Source organism: Amia ocellicauda, chromosome 16, assembly GCF_036373705.1.
Source record: "Amia ocellicauda isolate fAmiCal2 chromosome 16, fAmiCal2.hap1, whole genome shotgun sequence".
NCBI lineage: Eukaryota > Metazoa > Chordata > Actinopteri > Amiiformes > Amiidae > Amia > Amia ocellicauda.
Window position 1 is genome coordinate 18,052,774 of NC_089865.1, and position 21,282 is coordinate 18,074,055.

The 21,282-nt window shown below is 41.8% G+C and overlaps 2 protein-coding genes across 4 annotated transcripts; one reads left to right on the top strand and one right to left on the bottom strand.

The window, feature by feature from the left end:
* Nucleotides 1-254: 254 nt before the first annotated feature.
* On the top strand, nucleotides 255-10,572 carry glb1l (galactosidase, beta 1-like). Its single transcript, XM_066687353.1, has 16 exons — nucleotides 255-458; nucleotides 1,379-1,548; nucleotides 1,805-1,955; nucleotides 3,660-3,720; nucleotides 4,063-4,157; nucleotides 4,499-4,676; nucleotides 4,771-4,829; nucleotides 5,027-5,148; nucleotides 5,368-5,408; nucleotides 5,740-5,858; nucleotides 6,093-6,167; nucleotides 6,448-6,537; nucleotides 6,754-6,867; nucleotides 7,472-7,603; nucleotides 7,831-8,058; nucleotides 8,472-10,572. Exons 1-16 carry the CDS (start codon nucleotides 393-395, stop codon nucleotides 8,673-8,675), a joined length of 1,905 nt encoding a protein of 634 aa, XP_066543450.1. The 5' UTR covers nucleotides 255-392; the 3' UTR covers nucleotides 8,676-10,572.
* ankzf1 (ankyrin repeat and zinc finger peptidyl tRNA hydrolase 1) lies at nucleotides 10,152-20,174 on the bottom strand. 3 transcript variants are annotated; one of them, XM_066687351.1, is made up of 16 exons: nucleotides 20,010-20,174; nucleotides 19,295-19,444; nucleotides 18,803-18,915; nucleotides 18,418-18,520; nucleotides 17,902-18,113; nucleotides 17,388-17,497; nucleotides 17,025-17,178; nucleotides 16,421-16,643; nucleotides 16,216-16,314; nucleotides 15,897-16,061; nucleotides 13,230-13,370; nucleotides 12,641-12,920; nucleotides 12,317-12,428; nucleotides 11,963-12,130; nucleotides 11,463-11,533; nucleotides 10,152-11,195 (listed from the first exon to the last, which is right to left on the bottom strand). In XM_066687351.1, exons 2-16 carry the CDS (start codon nucleotides 19,422-19,424, stop codon nucleotides 11,069-11,071), a joined length of 2,208 nt encoding a protein of 735 aa, XP_066543448.1. In that variant the 5' UTR covers nucleotides 19,425-19,444; nucleotides 20,010-20,174; the 3' UTR covers nucleotides 10,152-11,068. The 3 variants fall into 3 exon arrangements, with proteins under 3 accessions (XP_066543448.1, XP_066543447.1, XP_066543449.1); XM_066687350.1 differs by having other exon boundaries at nucleotides 13,230-13,403; XM_066687352.1 differs by lacking the exons at nucleotides 18,803-18,915; nucleotides 20,010-20,174 and having other exon boundaries at nucleotides 13,230-13,403; nucleotides 19,295-19,375.
* Nucleotides 20,175-21,282: the final 1,108 nt, after the last annotated feature.

Below are 21,282 nucleotides of genomic sequence, written 5' to 3' on the forward strand. Positions count from 1 at the left end.
ACGGACCCTCATAATTTAGGGTGACTGCCAAAACGTACTGTATAGGGGCTGTCCCTGTGTTAAGCCTATCAATCTTCGTAGATCCCTTATTAAAGATAACGGTTTATTTTCCAGATATACTGGATTATAACATACATACATGCATGAAAACAGGCATAAATGCTTGAGGCTTAAATATCCACGCACAAAAATGACATGGCACAGCTTAGGACCCAGCAGAAAAAAGCGCTTTTATCACATGACTGTGTAACGCATAGTGTGCAGGACAACTTTCTGTTCATTCCCGTCCCTACATTATCGATCATACCTCCACAATCCCTCCCGATCACTAGCGAATAGTTCTGCCACTGGAACCGACGGAGCATGCGCTGAAGAAGGCAGCACCACGAATTATGAAGCTTAAACCTGGTTTCATTTTTGTTACAAGTTTACTTTTTTTAGTAACAAGCCGAACGGAGGTAGGTCTCTTGTGTTTAAACCTTTTGCTTTCTGCTTTAAAGCTTTTGGCGTGTATGTACTTTCACTTTAATTACAACTTGTGATCATGTCACCCATGACCATGGCGCCTGCTTAGCAAATTAATTACTATTAATAACATTCGAATAAACACAATATTATGAATATTCATACAATACAATATGAATGGACGTGGAAACACTGTACATGGTACAAGACTAGTACATATTAAAGTTAAATATTGTCTTTAAACATTCAAATGCATTTATAAAAATACCAATGTTTCGTTAACATCTAGAGAAGCGTATGGTTCAGCATTTTAAAATCTTTGGTTTGCCAGCTGTGCGATGAAGCAGCTGATCTTGGAGGATTTAGTTGAATATATTTTGCAGCACAAAAGGGATTGATTGCTAAATAAATAGCTGTATGTTACAGGAGTTTACATGCAAGCGTTTCAAATACTTGGAAAAAGTTCTTTGATCTTCTACAAAAAGTAAAACTAAAATAAACTTTGCTGTTTGCCCCGTAGAAACTGTTCGGTTCACAAACAGAAATGAACTGGTGTGCTGTGACAATGTCCTGTAAATGGTAAAAACCTCAATTCTGTATATTACATAGAATCGTCTTGTGAAATACTTTGAATGCTACATGGTATTTAAATTTGAAGGGCAGTTGAACAATGTTTCTTGCTTATCAGGCATTCATGCGACTGAAACAGTGATACACTGTCGATGTATTCAGTTGTTTTATATTTTTTCCTTTAAAACAAAATCTAGTCTGCAAATCCATTAACTGATCAAGTAAATACATTTCTATAAATGTATGGTAGACTCCAGGTGAAAGATCTCTTGGTGTCCGCACACACAAGCTGCCAACCCCCTGCTAAGTTTCCTCCATCCTCCATGTCTCTGTGTTTTCCCAGCTGTCAGAGGGCCACAGTTTCGGTGTCGACTACAAGAACAACTGCTTCCTGAAGGATGGAGCGCCGTTCCAGTACATCTCCGGCAGCATCCACTACTCCCGCATCCCGCGAGTCTACTGGAAGGATAGGCTGCTCAAGATGTACATGGCTGGCCTCAATGCCATCCAGACGTGAGTTCACATGTATAAAACCATTCTCATACATGCAGCATTCATGTTTTTCAGCATTTCCAAATAATGTCTTCAGCTGAGTTCAGATTTTGAGGTGTGGTTAATTACTTTCAAAACGTATTATAAAATGGGGCCCCAACCCAGTGTTTGGAAGATAAGAAAATATTTGTAAAGGGCCTTCAAATCCATGGGAGTGTGTCACCTTTTAAATAACAAGTTAAATGTCCCACTGTCTTGGCTTCCTGTGCGGTTGCAGGTATGTGCCCTGGAATTACCACGAGCCCACACCAGGGATCTACAACTTCAGCGGTGACCGGGATCTGGAGCACTTCCTGGACCTGGCCAACCAGACTGGCCTGCTGGTGATCCTGCGGCCAGGCCCTTACATCTGTGCAGAGTGGGAGATGGTGGGTCTTAGTGGCAGGGGTCTTCTTAAGTTGACACAGTATTGTGTGGTAGATAGGCAGAACGATTAGAGTTGACTAGAGTATCGGTGTGGCTGGGTGGCACCAGAAGAGCGTAACGTTTGAGACGCTTGGGGGTTCTGGCTTGTGGTGATGGAGACCAGACTGTGAATGCTGTGGTTCCTTGATCCTTAGGCTCTGAAAAAACAGTAAAACACAATGTCTGTTAATAACTAAGTGATCCAAAGATCCTATCCAGTCTGATTTTAAATGTTTCCAAATTTTCAGCTTCAACCACATTGCTGGGGAGTTTGGTCCAGATTGTGACGACTCTCTCTGTGAAGAAGTGTCTCCTGTTTTCCGTCTTGAATGCCTTGAAGCCCAATTTCCATTTGTGTCCCCGGGTGTGTGTGTCCCTGCTGATCTGGAAAAGCTGCTCTGGTTTGATGTGGTCGATGCCTTTCATGATTTTGAAGACTTGAATCAAGTCCCCACATAGTGTCCTCTGTTCCAAGGTGAAAAGGTTCAGTTCCTCAGTCTCTCAGTAGGACATTCCCTTCAGACCTGGAATAAGTCTGGTTGATCCTCTGAACTGCCTCTAGAGCAGCGATATCTTTCATGAAGTGTGGAGCCCAGAACTGTCCACAGTATACAGATGAGCTCTAACTAGTGCACTGTACAGTCTGAACATTACTGTTCTTGTTTTAAATTCTACACTATTGACAATATACCCTTTGTGTTTGCTTTTTGTATTGCTTCCCCACATTGTTTGGATGGAGAAAGTGAGTAGTCCACGTAGACTCCTAGGTCTTTCTCATGCGTTACTTCATCTATTTCTGTTCTTCCCATAGTGTAATTATAGTGGACATTTTTGTTACCTGCATGTAATACCTTGCACTATGTTAATAATTTCCTATGCAAAACTACAGAGATAAAGGCTTTGTGATTACAAGCTATTTCTCCTCATTAATGTTCCTGGTCAGAGGAAAAGATAGTCCCTGCATAGTTTTGCAGGTTTAGCTATTGTATACTGAGAGTAACATATCGTAACAGTCTAATCTGCCCTTATATCCCACCTGAAGCTGTGAATACTGTAAAAATATATAGATCACAGTGCTAAAGGGGTTTCAGCAAGGTGTCATTTAGTGACTGGTCTCTGTCTGATCTGTCCAGTAAGCAGTTTTGACATGTTCTAACCAGTGAATGGCCTGTGGACTCATAAAACCCATAGTGTCATTGAGGCCTATTTACTTAAATACTGTGAAGTCATCGCATTTTGAAAAGACGACTGACTGGCAATCACATGCTTTTGATCATGCTCTACTGAGTGTCTGCTTTTGTCCTCCTGCTCCTACTGTAGGCATGTAATTAGTAATCCAGAATGTGCAATTCTGCAGCTAAGGTCTGTTGGGTTTCTGTACAGTTCGTGCAGAGTATAAATATTTGACCGCAAAGCAAGACTGTGAGTAATGTCAGGACAGTCAAAACAACAGATCATGTTATGTTCCCATGATATGTAAAATTATACTGAATGATACATGATATGAAAATGATGTAATATACTCTTCTGACTTCTCTCACATTGGTCACTAAAAAAAATATAAAGCTACAACACCACCAATTAAATACTAAGGAATCTTACAACTGGTGTAAGTCTGGTGGGTTTTTTGACTGGTATATTCTCTGGTGTTTTTGTCTCTTTCATAGGGTGGGCTTCCGGCCTGGCTTCTCCACAAGCCCAACATTATCCTGCGCTCGGCAGACCCAGGTATGTCTTTTGGTCTCACCTGGGGGCGATTCCACACGAGATACCACACACTATCAGACAATAAACAGAAGTTTGTACACTTCATATACAACAACTGTGAGTACTGTCATTTGTAGGTCATGAGATACTTCCCTTTGTCATACACTACTGAGAGATTCATTGGCATTGTACGTTTAGATTGCAAAACAGGATGCTACTTACTCTTTTTTATTATTATTAACGTCTGCTGTAGTTTAATTTAGGCAATTTTGTGTAGTTTTTTTTTTTGTTTAGTTATTAAATCAGATATGTGAAAGACTGACTCAAAGATCTTGACCAGTCTACTTGTGTTCCTCGTTCCAGATTATCTGCAGGCCGTAGATAGCTGGCTGGCTGTGCTTCTGCCCAAAATGAAGCCTTGGCTTTACAGCAATGGAGGAAACATCATCAGTGTCCAGGTACTGTGAAGCTTGGCAGAGCAGAATATTCTGAATTTGAAGTTCCACAATTCCAGTTTACGTTCACGGTTTCTGAAATTGTCAAAACAGACTGCGAGTTTTACTTTTCCTTTCTTATAGTACTTTTTCTTAATTATCACATAATCCCAACAATATATCAGGATTGCAAGCAATGAAGACTGGTGTCACAGATAAAGAGAGGAACGATTTCAACTTGAGTGTGCTTTACACGATCTAATAACATTCTCTGCGCTTGTAAGCACTTTAGATTTGAATGCAGTTCCGCTGTGATTGGACAGAGCTCTGGGTTTGTAAAGTTTTCTCCCCCTGTACACTGGCAGGTGGAGAACGAGTACGGGAGCTACTTCGCCTGCGACTACAACTACCTCCGCCACCTGCACACGCTGTTCCAGTTATTTCTGGAGGACACCTTCCTGTTTACCACCGACGGCAACACGGACTCAGAGATGGCTTGCGGGACCCTAGAGGGCCTTTACGCCACTATTGACTTTGGGACAGGTAGGCCACACAGCAGGATTTTATTAAATATGAGCTGTTGTAACAGCCGTGTGCAGCAGTGGTCTTTTGAGCTAATCTTGGATTTCTGTCTCAGACACCAACATCACCAAAGCTTTTCAACGGCAGCGTCGATTTGAACCAAGTGGTCCCCTGGTGAGTGTACTGAGCCACAGCTACCATTTCAGCAACGAGAATGTGATGCACTATTTTCCACATATAAATGACAATAATATAAGCTTAAATAGATTTTCCTTATTATGAATTAGGACTCATTTTGGTCATGCAATGTGAGAAAAATTTAAAAAGGAGAGCTGCCATGACTTTGCTGACCCGGGTCTGCTGTGTCACAGGTAAACTCCGAGTTCTACACAGGCTGGCTGGATCACTGGGGCGACAATCATGCCCAGGTGGGCTTGGAGAAGGTCAGCCAGATGCTGGACGACATGCTGACCCTGGGAGCCAGTGTCAACATGTGAGAGACCCCAGTTCATCATGGTGTTCCACTCAGACCATGTTTCTTACTCATCCTATAGCCTTTACTTAAAACGCATCTTTGTGACTAATTTTGAAGCAGGTATTATATTATTTTAAAATGTATTTAACTGGGTTTGTTTATACACAATCTGTAGTGCGGAAGTGGAATTCTTCAATTCTTCACCCTTGAAGATAGCTGATCCAGTTATTTTTGCAGGTACATGTTTGAAGGGGGAACTAACTTCGGATACTGGAATGGTAAGTCGCATATGAGACTCTCAAGATATTTTCTTGAAATTCTGGCGTGGCATCCTCTTTAAACATAAGATGAATCTAAGTTGTCTGTCTAGTGAAACTTTGTTTAACATGTAGTTGGTTAGGAAGGACATTCACCAAAAGCCAAAGATCGTGAATTCATAAACGCATATATTATACGTGTCATTGTAACTTCACAGGACTAGCTGGGTTTATATGGTGTTAAATATACCAGTCCAGATTTAAAACACTCCCAACATATATTCCCCGGTGGCCATGTGCGGTAGTGTGTGATTTGAGTTCTGTGGGGTTTTTTGTTGCGGTGCTGTTGTAGGAGCCGACTACGACACCGGATTCAGGCCGGTGGTGACCAGCTATGACTATGATGCCCCTCTGTCAGAGGCTGGAGACCCCACAGACAAGCTGTTAGCCATCAAGAACGTCATCAGCAAGGTACACAGTTAGAGGACCGCTTGGATATCTGTCAGCTGACCCGGCTAGAATTTATTAATGAAGACATCTGAACAGCAGCACTCCTTGTGAACAATGTGATTCGGCTTGCTAATGTTTTCTCTTGAAGTTGAAGGTGGTGCAGAAACAGAAATTCATCAGACAAATATAGAAATATTTGGCAATGGCACAAATCCATCCTTCTGACATAAATGTGTTATTTTGTTTCTCTCCCAGTTCCGTGCGGTGCCTGAGGGACCCATGCCCCCTGCCACTCCCAAGTACGCCTATGGCTTTGTAACTCTCAAAAAGGTCCGTGGCATTTCAGTCATTGCGCAGCAGTAATCTTCACTGAATTACCACGACACACAGGTTATGATGATTGAATTCAGCCCTATTCAAATGAGCAGCCTTCAGAGCAAGACAATACAAATGTAGCAAAAACACCAGGCCGTTTTTATATTTTGTAATTGACAGTCATTCCTAAGTTATAGGTATCTTATTTTTGTCCACTTATTAAGGTAGGTTCTGCCTTGTATTGTTCCACACATTTCCCTTTGCAAACTGAGCTGTAATCTCTTCTTTTCTTCAGGTGGGCAACATCACCGCCCTATTGGACACCCTCTCCCCACAGGGCCCTCTCCGTTCCCAATACCCTTTGACCTTCGAGGAGATTAAACAGGTAGGCTGTGTCCTGGCAACTAGAAACGAGCAGCATGTTCAAAAGTTAACTGAGGGCCTATACTGTAAATACAAGATGGCTTTTTCAGCATTAGGTGTCAATTTACATTATTAATAAACAAACAAATAAATAAATAAAGGTCTGTGCTTCTGATTGGAGGTTTAGCAAACCTGTTTCTATTGCCTTAACCTGACTGTGTGCATATGTGTGTTTCAGTATTACGGATACGTTCTGTACAGGACGAAACTGCCCAGGACACTCGAGGACAAGACGCCCCTCATCTCCCCTCTGAATGGCGTTCATGACCGTGGCTACGTCCTAGTCAATGGGGTAAGAGGACTTGGAGAAGTGCCCTGTCAAAGCAGCAGGTCACTATTTTGTAGCGATTTTTCCCCAGGCAGCAACCTCTTCTAATATACTGAACAAGAGTCATGTAACTGCACCACAGAACAGCGAATTTAGCCTGTGTTTGCCACAGACCCAGACCCTTTCAAGTGAATTACAGCCTGGTATCACATCTGTTGGATAAATGATCATTGTATTCAGGGTAACCCCACTTGGTGAACATTCAAACTATAAACATTGATATCAGCAGGTAACTACTGCACCAATTGCTTCCTCTTTTAAAGACGACTGCTGTCTGATATTGAAGCACATCGATATACACAGAAAACGAAACAAGTATACAATATTTTAAGTAGTTTTAGTGTGAAGTTTTGCATACAAATTTTAAGTCGGCTCCAGGGATTGGGAATATATGATGGTCAGGGTCTGGCAAAACAATTTGAAATCAAATCTGTGACTTTTTGAAACCTCTACACAGATAAACAGATAAACATAGAGCAAACTAAATTAATAATTTCTTGCCCCTCGCAACAGATAACAGTGCTTATAGTAGTGTATCGGTACCTGACAGTCAGTCATGTCGTGGCAGGTCTTCCAGGGTTTGCTGGAGAGAGAGACAATTCTGGTGCTGAATGTGACTGGAAAAGAAGGTGACACCTTGGACATCCTGGTGGAGAACATGGGCAGAGTCAACTTCGGACCCTATATCAATGACCTTAAGGTAAGGCAGTGAAGACCTGAGCCAGACCTGAACTCCAGTCTGAGCCAATGAGTTGCAGCTGTTTCTTATGGATCAAGGAACTCATTCAATAAGGTGAAAACAATACTCTTTAGATTCAATAAAGTCGTTTGAGGGTGAGGGTGAGGGATCTGGCTGTCAAATGTATAACCATCATGACTGAGTAAAGCTCTTTAACTGGTTTGTGCTCCCTATACTGCTAATCATAGGGTCTTGTGAGCAACCTGTACCTGGGGCAGGATATCCTCTCTGACTGGCTGATCTACTCTCTTGACATCGATGGGGCCATAGCCACTGGCTGGCCCCATGCCCAGCCTCAACACACCGATCCCACAGCCAGCAGCCAGGACTGTAAAGGACCAGTGTTCTATATGGGCACCCTGGAGCCAACGGGGCTGGCCTGGGACACCTTTCTGAAGCTCAGAGGCTGGACCAAGGTGAGTAGCAGCTTGGCAAATCCCAGCTTTTTGAACTTAGTGTTCATGTGACTGATGTTGACTTAAGAAAGCTGTCAATGTGTCATTTGGTCATAAATAATTATAATTGTAAGACCATTTAACCTGATTAGTAGTTACATTAGTAATAAGAGTAAAGAGACTTTTACATTTTGCGACTTGTCAATATACACTACATTGTCAAAAGTAATAGGTCAAGGCTCCACCTGCTTGGAAAGGATATCACAGATTGTGTGTTATGTAGAGGCTGGTGTTCGTGTTTTGTGATGCATTTACGTTGAGTTTTACCTATTAATAGCAACCTTTATCTTAGAGACAGTAATCTGAATATTTTTTCTAAAGAGTCCCGTTTGTGAATGAATGGTTGTTCTTCTTGGTCTGTCTTGCTCTCTCAGGGACAAGTGTGGATTAACGGGGTGAATCTGGGACGATACTGGCCGCAGAAGGGTCCCCAGCAGACAATGTATGTCCCAGGACCTCTGCTCAGCACCTCCCAGCCTAACAACATCACTGTCCTGGAGCTCGAGGAAGTGCCCTCTGATCCCCGCGTCTTGTTCATGGACCGTGCCCAGCTCAACAGATCCACAGAGAGGTCCTGACACCTCATTCACCCTGAAACCCAGAGAGACAGGACGAGCTTCAGTCTCCAGTCCTTCTCTCAGCGCATTCAGGATTAATTCCACAGAACTATCCAATGCCATCCTGCCTTCGTCATATATCTAGGCCTACTTACTCCTTTTTCATTGTTTTTTTTATTTTGAAAGGACAGGAATTACTTTCACACTTCAGTTTAAGCAGTTTTCCTGCTGCTTCGTGACAGACTCTAAAAAGGCTTTTGTTGGAAATAATGTTTGACTATAGCTTCATTCGTCTGAGCTGTAGAGAAAACATTTATAAACACAGTCTCACGCATTGAGGCTTCACCTCACGCTCTCACGCCCTGTTGCTAAAATCTCATGCATTTCCACAAAAATATTATGTGCGCATCAATCCACCCCCCCAACAAATATGCATGCCTCCCCCAGCTCAACAAATACGCGCACACCCCCACAGGCTGCTGGTTTTGCCAGTGGGAGCAGTTTCTGTCCCTGCATTTTTTTTAAGTGACAAATCTCACGCATTGTTTTCAAAACTTGAGAGCTATGTAAAGTAATAAGAAACTGTGTTTAACATCAGGTGATTGGTAAAAGATTCTTTTCTGCATTTACCAAGAGAAACTGTAACGGGTTAAAGGAGATTTTGCTAATGGCAGTGTGGGTTTGAAAAATAGATTTAAAAACAAATGTTGCACAGGAGAACAAAGTCTTGACATGCCTGTTCAATTTTAATAGATAGCTCTGGAAGCAATTTTTTAAGAATGAATTTTCCAAGGAATGTTGCTGCCTCAAAAGCAGGTGTGATTTTTGTACAAGACTTTAGTTTTTAATGTTGGACGATTCTTTCAATTAAAAACTCTTGCATAAAGTATCCTTTGTGTAAGTGTTTAAAAGACTGCTATCGATCAACATTGTACTGCTGATGTGTGGAAGCTGTGGCCAGTACAATGTGTGAAAGGTACCGTGCTCAATTCAAAATTAATTTTTCTTCCATGCAGAAATTACATTTTATATTATACTTTTATCAATACAATAGTAACCTCAATTAGAAAAGCAATTCATTATTTTAAAAGGATGATAAAATAAATCCAATAAAACCTTTCACAACAATTTTTGGCTGAGGGTCATATAAGACCTCATAAATCTCCATAGATGCCACTCACAGTCCCCACCTGTAGCAGCTCTTTACAGTAACTATTCAACAGTAATGATGTCTATTAGTAATTTCCAGCTTGTTCTCATTCTGCTAAAGAAAAACAAAATATTAAACATTTTGTTAAAATAGAATGCATTCTGAGATAATACATATAGTTTTATATTTAGTTTTTTGGTCTTTTACAAGGAAGCCTGAGTCCTGCCTGTTTTTTTGTTTGTGGTTTCTTCTAAAGTGATGGGTTTCCCCTTTAGTGTTTCTGGAGTGAAAATAGGCATTTGACTACTGCAGGTGTTCGGTTCGGACAAAATACAATATTACAAAGGTTCATGCCTTGTCTTTTATTAGAACATCTTTTCTTGTTGTCCCTCTTTGAGATTACATACATTCTCATTTCATATTTAAGAAAATATCCTGCTGAAAACACTTCAGTCATTTGAGATCCTTTTTAACCTTATCAAACTTTTACATATGTGTCACTCGGTATGAAGATGCATTATATATATATATATATATATACACCCTATATTTAAATTATAACTATTCCAGGATTGACTTTGTAATATAATTACTGTTCATTTCTTACTTGTTTTTTTCATAGTTCTTTGTCTTTGTAGGTCTTAGTTGTCTTTATGAGATTGTGTTTAGTGCTACCAAAGGCAGAAATACTCACACTCTAAGTGGAAAATGTCTCTATGGTACATATTTCTCTAATGAATGATTAAAAATATCCCTTTGAACAGAGAATATCTGGATATTCCATATATTATAATGTTCTTCTTGAAGATCAAATACATAAAGTTAATCAGAAAGGCTCAATGTGTCAAACATATCACCTATTAATTAATGCAGTGCTTTGGATATCTGAATCAAACCAATGGCTATGGGTCTTCTGATTAGTATGCAATCTGATATTGAGCCCAAACATACTGATGTTAACAGAAATATTGTTTAGAGAAGTAGAGAATTTGTTATGATTTTAAATGTGTGATTGCATAAAAAGTCAGTGTGGATTAATCTTCAAATCTGGCAGCACCCATTTCCTTAAAAACAATTTCTTTCATAATTATAAACTTATCCTCTCAGTTAACTATTTTAATGGAAGTTAAACAAGAAAAATAAAAACACAAAAAATTGCGAGTGTTTTTATCACCAGTGTTAGTCCACGGCAGTCACCACAGAAGGAGGGACACGGGCACCTGCCGGTCTGGTTGTTTTTCAGGGTGGGGGGGCAGCAAATGCATCAGGGCCGGTTGGGGGGGGCTCCGGTGCGGCGGTGCTGCTGCAGGCAGCGCGTGGTGCAGAAGGAGAAGTCCAGATACTCGAAGGGCATCTTCCCCAGCAGAGTCTCCCCACACTGCCAGCAGCGTCTGAAACACAACATGGCAAAGTACTGCACAGGCTGTCAAATGAGGCAAAGCTCATTCATATCAGAGAACGTGCAGTAGTCATATTTTTCCACCTGGGGGGTATTTCTGTAAATGTCTTTCAAAACTGAACAGAGGCACGAAAATACACTTTATAAAAGGGCCTTTCAGAAGCAGTTGTGAAGGAAAACTACAGAACAGTCCACCTCTTAGATTAATTATCACCCTTCGCTTCATGCACAGACAAATAAAAACATGAAAATGTGATACCTTGGGTTGGAAACAGTGACCCCACTTGTTGCCATCTGGCTGGCCAGCCTCTTTTCTGCTGCGAGGGCTCGCTGCAACGGAAAACCAGTCAACATCTGGTTATGCATTCACACCTTCTATGGGAGAAATTATCATCAAGGGAGGCCCCGTTAAAAGAAGTACAAATGAATAATTTACATTTGAATGATCTGTTCCTGGACTGGAGAATGGGCATTGTGTTCTGTCTGCAACTATTTTGTATATCATTAGAAAAAAGTGAATCATATTGGAAAGGATTAGATTATGGTCCTCTATATGTTTGATGTCGGAATCACTCTCATGTTAGGAATTAGTATTCTGTAGAAGGGACAATATCATCTGTAAATTCACTCTCATTCTGTTACTAACTACACAGGTTTCAGTGAGGGGCACGGCAGTTTTGGAAATATCAAGCAGAGCTGATCTGAACAGAGTCCATAGTCAGTGCTTCATCCACACCTCCTCTCCAAAGCTGCTCTTACCTTCTCCCGATCACTCAGTGCTGCATATCTCCTCTTCTCCTCCTCCTCAGCTTCCTGCCTCTTCTTCTCCTCCTTCTGCTCCTTCTCACGCTGCTTCTTCACTGCTTTCTGCGCTCGTTTCTTCTCTGTTTTCTTCAACTCGATCTCTGTTGTTAGAGGCCCTGGGACCTCACGCACAAACACACTCACATTCAGCTACACAATGCTCATGATTTTCCCACTAAAACACTTTCCCCTCAGTGTCCCTCATTTTGAGATTCAATATTTCTAACATTTAGCCGATTTTTTGACATTTTCTGTGATTGACTGGTTTCTCATATGTGATTTATCTTCGGTAGCCGTGTGTTGGCCTACCTGTGCTTTGGAGTAGTCGTATCTATCAGGGTGTTCAGCCATGTACTTGCGAAACTCATTCCTGGTGTCCTTTTCAGCTGCCACAGAGTAGGGAGTCTGTCCTTTCTTGTCTCTAGAGAGGGCGAGTGTAACTCTTTAAAAACAGTTCAGCTCCTCTCAAAGAATAAGGCTGTTGTTCCCCAAAAAAACACACAACGCACACAAAAAAACATCCATTATCTTTTTGGATTCTAAAGTCATCAGATGTATCTTTCTCTTGACTAAAGACAGAAGCGATTCAATAATAGGAGTCACTGGAGCTGCGGACAACTGCACGATAGGTACCTGCTTGCAGGGTCACTGCCAGCGTCCATCAGCAGTCGGACCACCGCTTTGTGTCCAGCCGCGGAGGCCACGTGCAGGAGGGTGAACCCTGAGGGGTTGATCTCGCTCTTCAGGAGGGCAGAGGCTGTCGGAGCCTGCACGTCCCCGGGAGGACGGCTCCCCTCGGCCTCCTCTGGCCCTGGAAGCCGGAGGAGGTCGCGCAGGGTCTCCACGTCTCCACACTTACAGGCGGTGAAAAGGGCGTCGCGCAGGCCGTACTCTTGATATTCTGGCCCGGCGTCTAGGAACACAAGAGCAAAACTATGCAATCTTACAGGGATGGGAAAACGATAAACAATTGCTTGCTTTGAAAAAAACAGTGTGTGATCACCAAACAGTGCTGCGAATAAAAATGGTTAGGGTAGGGTATCAGAAAAAAGGTTCCTTTCTCCTAATGATGGGACCTTCCCTTTAAATGTACAACAAAACAAAAAAACGTGAGTTTTTTTTTAGACAACAAAGGATGATCTTCATTACAAAATGTATAATTAAAATGATGATAATACAATAATGGGCAGTGGTGTGATTGCATTTCCCCAGCCTCTCTCACCTTGCCTTGAAGGTTGACCTTGTGCCTTCCTGCTTCTCTTGGGTTTGCTCCTCCCTGCTGGTCTCTCTGACCTCTGGGCCAGCCCTGGGTCTGCGCTCTCAGAGTCCTCTCCCTGCTTCTCATCCACCCCACATACAGCATCTACACAAACACACACACACACACAGCCTAGGGCTGGGTGACATGGCCAAAATACAGTATCACAGTATTTTTAACATTTTTGATGGTATGATAGTATTTATTATTTATTTATAGCAAAAATAATAGGACACACCTGAATTACATTTCCCTATTCAGGACAGATTCACTGGGTCACTTTGCTGTGAAGTGTCACCCACACTCCTCTCCTCCATCTCATCTTCATTCATTGTGCATTTATCACGTTTGTTTGTTTATGTCCACACGCAATTACATTACATTATCGGCACTTAGCAAACGCCCTTATCCAGGGCGACTTACATTTGTACTCATTTATACAGTTTACTGGAGCAATCTAAGTGAAGTACCTTGCTCAAGGGTACAACAGCACTGCCCCACCCGGGATTTGAACCCCTTCCGGTTACGAGTCCAGAGCCCTAACTAGGGATGGGCGGATCGATCCAAAGTATCGATACTTCCGATCCTGACGTTTCATTTTTGAGAATCGATCCTCACATAAACATATCGATACCAGCTGGTGACAATGTGAGGCAGAGCTCTCTGACAGAAGCTTTTCTGAGAGGCAGGCATTATCAAGTTATCTAAGTGATAATATTAGCTTATTTTAATCATTTGAACAGAAATCAGTTAATACTTTGTATTTCTTGAGCATAACATTACAGTGGGTGCATGTACATATACACTAATACTCCGATACCCCGACTAAGGTTAATATCTGGCTATGTAAAAAGTCATGTAAACACCTTTATCTGATATCTATAATCAGGGTCTTAATAGCAGTTAACACCCCAAGATTTCTGCCCAACACTTTGATTAATCTGGGCATGTTATCAAAGATTTCTATCTGTTTTTTAAATGCGTTCATGTCTGACTATGTAACCGGCGCCAGGTCCTGTGTAAAGAGAAACCCCACTATTTCACCGATCCCATGTAAACAAGGTTTTTTGTGTAATCGTAGTATTGCTGTGCATGTAAACACTTCAGTTGAATTATTGCCATAACCTCATTTTGTCCGGCCGGGGTTTGGTTCTGCATGTAAACTCACTCAATAGGCTGCTAGATTGGACACATTTTCAAACAATATCTGAATGCATTATATCAATTTTGTGGAAAAACTGATATGCATTGCTCAGGATAGATCTTATAAAATGTTACCATTTTGAAAGTAAAGAGCTCAGGTTGCTGATACCTTCAGGAATGATCTGGTGAATATAACTCTTATGCCAGCCAGAACAATTTGAACATGTGTTTTATAATTGCTGCTATTAAACAGAAAACAAACAAGTCTGATCATTGGTAGTTTAATACTAATGTAAAGGCTTTCAAATATAATTTTTGATGTTTGTATTTACCAATTTTCACTGTAGAAATCACAAAGATTTCCCCTTTTTATGTACATAAGAACACTTTTAAAAGTATCGGTATCGGTATTGGGATACTAGGCTTGGTATTACCTGGTATCGGATCGAAAATAAAATCAGTGGTATCGCCCATCCCTAGCCCTAATCACTACTCCACAGTGCTGCCCGTGCACAAGGAGTTTATTGTCGGTATCTGTCTGAGGCGCATTCACTCCAGAACAAGGGTCTCACTGAGAAGCGCAGCTCTGCGCAGACTCACACATGCTCTCGGAGTGTTTCTGTGGGTTGCCACTAAGCGCCGCCCACAGACATCTGCGCAGCTGAAACGCTTCTGCGGGAGGCGAGCTGCGGCTGCGAGACAAGATTGTGCAGAAATCAAGAGGGACGAGTTCAGCTGAATGAAAACTACTGCTGCCCCCTTGTCAACTTTCATTACACAATGAAGCTGGTAACAGTTATTGTCAAAACCATAGATACAGAATTCTAGATCGACACTTTAGCATTGTCAATGCTTTATTAAATAATTACATCCATTATTTTAAAAAATATAATGTAATTTTTTTTAAATAAATTAAGCAATCCAATTACATCGATTTCTGCAGGGTTTGCAAAGAAAGGTGGTCGCGTTCTATTAGCGCAGATTTGCAGGATCCAACCGATCCCATTGGTGGAGCCGTGCAGATCTGTGCAAATCTGCGGAAATTTGCATTACACGAACACTATCGGCGTTCTTTGGTAAGCTGCGTCTCACATTAGACTGCACAGTCTCAAACAGCCGCGAAGTAAGGTGCGGGATACGCGAACACAATCCAGTTTATTGGCAGCTTAATGCTATGACTGAATGACACGGTCATTAGTAAATTATTCAATTTAGCATACAAAAATTTAAAATACCGATATGAAGGTATAGTCCAGACCGGTCCATAAATCAATACAGGTATATCGTTTTTTACGGTATACCACCCCCCATCTAACACAGCCTCAAGCTTACAACAGCGCCCTCACAGCCCAGCAGCCCCCTTAACAAGGACCAGCGAGAACTGCAGGGGAAGACTGAATAAGCTTTGCATCCCGAGGCAAACTTCAACTTGAACAATAAGGGACTGTTACAGATCTAAATCCTGGACTATACAACAGAGTAGAGTACCTGCCCCTTCTGCCTTCAGGCCTTCCTTCATCTTTTTCTTGCGCCTCCTCTTGTGTGGGAACACCTCGGACTCCCGGAGCTCCAGCGTGCTCAGGGTCAGCTCCACAGTCTCCAGCTCCCCCACGGGACTCTCTTCCCCTGAGCTCTCCCCTTCCACTGCAACAGCTGAGAGTGAGAGACCAGCAACAAGATGACCATGCACAATTACTGGCTATGCAGACAACATCACACAACCTCGAATCCTCTGGTGGACATGAGATATATCTGAAGCTGAGGTTAAATAAGCCTGTTGAGCTATAAGCATGGTTAGGTATCTCACTGTTTATCTTGTCAGAAGGGGTTTTCTGCACTGGTTTGGCTGCTTTCTTCCACATTTTCTTGGCCGGGCTGATGATGTCACAGACTTCTGTGTCTTTTCCTGCAATTGAGATTGGAGATTTAACCCTTGTCTGGGCTGTGAATTTACTGAAGGCAGAACAGGTGAGAGGGCACCTATTCCACCCGTTTGGTTGGGACAGGCGTACCGTAGACGTGCAGTGTGGAGAGGGTCTCCTGCACCCTTTTGACCTCGCGAAAGGTGGGCCGACGGGTGGGGAAGGGTAGGGAGCGGATACGGGGGTCATTCCGGTCCAGCGGGGCCACCCGCCCACCACAGAAGATGGCCCGGTTATAAGTGGGGACACGGAGGAAGATAATACTGGCTTCACTCAGCTGCTCTGCCCAACTCTCTAGCAGGTCATGGATATCCTGAAAGCATGATCAAGGACAGTTTAACATCGGTCTGTTTGAGCTTAATCAATTTACAGGAGCATGAGCATTAATGCTAAGCACATCAATATCAATGAAATGAATGTGTGTAATTATGCTAGAGGAATCTCCCATGTCTACATCAAACGGTTAAAACAGCAGAATTCCCTAGGTATAATTCATCCTTCTACAGTTACTTTGGTGAATGTTGCTGCATAGTGAAGTTTGCAGCAGCTGAACACAGACAGGCAATCAACTTTCCTGGTTTCGTTTGAAAATGGTTGCAAAGCACCCAAAATGAATGCTGGGAAGACTTTCATAGGTGAGGTAGTAGCCAGTCTTCTAAGACAGCAGAGTGATGAACAGAAATGACTGTCCTACCTTGACCAGAGCTGCCTCATTGTACCTGCGCAGGGCAGCACCGGCAGATTTGGGGGCGTGGCTGCGGTTCTGGGAGTCCCGGAGGCCCTGTGCCATGCCCCGCTTGGCACGCACTGTGTACCGATGGAAAGTCTTGTGCTGCAGGATCTCCCTCCTGAAAAAACAACAGGAGAAGGAATTTACAACCAGACATGCCCAGTAGTTTATTAAAAGAACGTATTATAAATAATATAACTATTATTAGTTTATTTCCTACTTAAAGACTGTCCTTTGGTGATGAATCATTAAATAGTGATTGTATGCCATTTGTTCAATAAATGCATAATTAATCACTTTTCTGTAATAAATTAAAAGACCTCATACCCTTGGAAAACGGCACCAGCAAAATGCCCTCCTCCAGTCATCAGGACTACCCACACTGCCTTGCTGCTGATATTCAGTAGAGAGGCTGCCAGGTCACACTCACTCCCCATCTGAAAGACATCAGGGTTCACATTTATTCTTCACCAGTGGGCTAGATGTCCTGCTAACAGCGATCAGAAGCTCTTTTCATCATCATCCTCCTTAACTTTCGAGTATACAAAGTGTGTGACAAAGTCTACAATTAAGTGTTTAAAGGTTTGGTTTCAGAGAATAATCTGATTTTGGTACCAGGGTGTGGACAGTACAATGAACACATATACTTTTGAAATCATGCCTATCAAACAACTGACAATTAAAACCAACTAATTTTCCAGAAATCTTCAATGTAAAACCTTGTTGATACAGGTCGCTCCCAACTGACTGTGTAGGCAATAATGATTAATATACATACAGAGCTGGGTTGCTATACTGTTATATTCTGCAGTGTAGATAATATCTGTGCCCAGTGGCGTACCTTTTTGCTGTGCAGTATGCAGCGGTAGACAGACAAATACTGCCCCCTGGTGTTACGGAAAATCACCCTGCAGGACTGGCGTGCAGAGGACACTTCCATCTCCAGAGGACTGTCTGTCCCCGCAGAGGCACTGTCCTTATCGCCGCTGTAACCCCAGTCACTGTCAGAGCTATCGTCTTCAGAGTCAGACCCCGAGATACTGGAGAGCTCGCCTGGAATACAAGCATTAAAATCTGCGATCAAGCAGGTGTGTTTCTTTACTTAATATAAACTGTACTGAATTCAAACTATTTTACTGTGGGAATCCTCAACATTATCTGTCTTTCCACCAGATGATTAGCACACCTACACTGAGCCTTTACCCAGCATGAGCTTCAATCAATCAAACCATAAGGTAACTAATACAAAAGCCCACAGCTGAGGGACAGTTTCTGAGCTGGTGTTCAAAGACAGAACCTGTCTTTCTATGTGCCTGGATGCCCCCATTGGCCTTGCCTATGCAGTGCTGTTGGGTACCTGTGCCAGTCCTGTTCTCAAACTCCTCCGCCGTGGATGGTTGCCCCCCTAGGAGACGCTGGCGCAGATTAAACCGGTGCCAGTCCAGCTTGTAGTGCTCTCTCTGAAAACACAGGAGTAACATAGATTTTGTTGCTAATTCAAGCAGAAGGTAAGTCAAAATACACAAAGGACAGAAAAGTACAAATGGCAACAAAAAAGTGGCTATTTGGCTCCTAGTGTTACAGGCTTCTATCCACAAGCATCAGAAAGTGATTCACTAGAAGACATCCACCCTGTAGAAGCCTCTTAATATGTGAAAAGTGGAAACTCTTTCAACTCAAGCTTTAAATAAATAAACTAAATCCAAAACAAGAAGGGCATCCAGGGGCCTAGGAGAGCTCACCTGCTCTTCTCGGCTGTCAAAAGAGCACTGGCAGGCAGAGCAAAACATCCGGTCAGACACCTCACCGATGGTCACCTTCTCTCTCTTACTGCTGTCTGTTTCGAGGCTCTCCTCTAAGGAGAGGACAGGACTCGGCATTAGCAACACATACCAACACTGGCACCTCGCTTTCACAAAGGATAGCAGATCAGGTGTTTGTTTTTTGTTTTTTCTTCCTAAGAAATGTCTGTAAACCAAATATACACTGCTATTATAATGGAATATATGCAATAAACAAGTTCAAAGGTCAGAAATCAGCTATCCTGAAGCTGTAATGATTTCCTATATCTTGTGTCATTATTAGTTTGCTTCAGATGGAGCTGGAGGGCAGGTTAGGAAACTTGTTACCCCACCCCACACCATTGGCGAGTATTTCATTGTATCATCTCAGTTTCGGCTGGCTCAAAATGTTACAATAGGACTCTGTATGCAGAAGACTTGCTCATACCACACCTTCATGAGGAGGAAGAGAACTGGCAGGCACAGCCAGGCCCCGGACAGCAGTCACCTCTTGCAGCCCTGCCAACAGACCGGAGTCCTGGAGGCTGTCAAACAACGACTGGGATTCTGGCACCGCTGTCATCGCCAACACTGGGGCAATACCTGCATCACATACATGGACATACATCTCACTGGATCAGACACTGCACACTCTGTCAATATGGCTAATGGACACTTATCTCAACTGTTTTAACATTTTGTAAGATTTAAATAAAACAAACTTGATTTTTCTATGGGCTGACCATCAAAACAATGTTTTGTATTTCCACTGTATGATACTAACTAACTAATATCACAATATTAGCGCAAGTGACAAAATAAAGAAAATGACAGCAGTAAACGATCTGTCCATAAATCAGCAAGGAGCTCAGTTATTAAAATAAAACCAACTTCAACATTTCATACCACCTTTCACTGCAAACCAGGGGTCACTATTCCAAGTTAGCTGCTACATAATTCCCTCGTTTATTCATTGCCTACAAGTTTTGCTTTTGGTTAGGCTTCGTTTTGATCCGGATTAGGTGCTGCCATATACTTAAAATGTAATATGGGTGAGTTGTGAATCTGCAATATACAATTTCAGGCTTCTTCCATTACAAGATAAGTTTGCTACATTATAACACGTCACGTTTTAGTATCATGTCGTATTTTTCAGGTACAAACTTACCTGTGCTGTTATTCCAGAGGCACTTGTCTTTACATTAGAAAGTATGACTATATTAATAATACATATTTGAACATGTAGTACTTGATAGTTTATCGTCTACTATTACTACGGCGAGCCTTTGAAAACCCAGCAACTACACTACCACCCCTGCTGGTTACGGAAGCCGAAACAGGACATGACATCAGTGATGATGAAATCTTTCTTCGCTTTTTCATGTGCGCGTCTCTATTCTTTAAAATTTAATTAGTTACATTATGTATACAACAAATATTATTTTGATCCGATAGGTGTCCTTTACATAATTTTAACGATTTAAAATATCAAATATAAACGGCATCCAATAGTTTTATATATATTGAGTGGAAAGGGTTGGGTTTCATTGGGAGGGTAAGTTTTGAAGTCATTAAAATTTAAAATAATGACATGATTGTAAGTCACTGCTGTATAACTGAGGATGTACAGTGGGGGCTTCCCTTGTGCACAATGAATAAAGAGCTGATCCCTTCGCACACTTCTCCATCTCATTTCACATACCCCACAACAAAAATCAATTGTGACTCCAAGTATTTGAGTTAGTTATAAGTTTGTGGAAAGACTGAACATGTGTAGTTTAATTACATGCATTATAAATAGGTTGTCCCAATTACAATTATTGTTGCTCTTGATGTGTCAAATGTAGAGTTGAATGGTTTCTCCCTTACTTTAACATTATCATGGAATCACAATCAAGAGTTTAGTGAGTAGGTGCTTTGATCAGATAAGTCTAGACATTAGCAGTTGCAACTTGCACACCATGTCTTACAATAATGATGTTTTGGTGAGTTTTGGTTTCACAGCCAAGGTACCAGCTGCCATCAGTTGCTGATTTGAGGAGAACATGAGTGGATACATCTTGAAAGCCTCATCATGGTAAAACTCTGGTGACTGAATGATAAGATGGAAGTTTAATGGTGAGACTCCAACACAAAGCAATGTTGCCAGTGATGGCCAGGTCACCCACTGTACAACAGTTTAAAATATACATTACAACATAAACATCAAAATGCTTTGTTAATTATCTGTGATTTATGTGTCCACTTTCTTTAACAAACAGAATTGAGCCTCAGGATAAATTGGTCTTAAATAATAAGCTTTAACACTGACACTTTCTAGGTATACATTTAAACTATTATAATTTGGCAAATTAAAAGTATTACAAGGTGTCAGGAGATTATGATGATTATTGTAATAATATTAAATTGTTGCCATAGGATATACATGGGTTTTCCTTCCC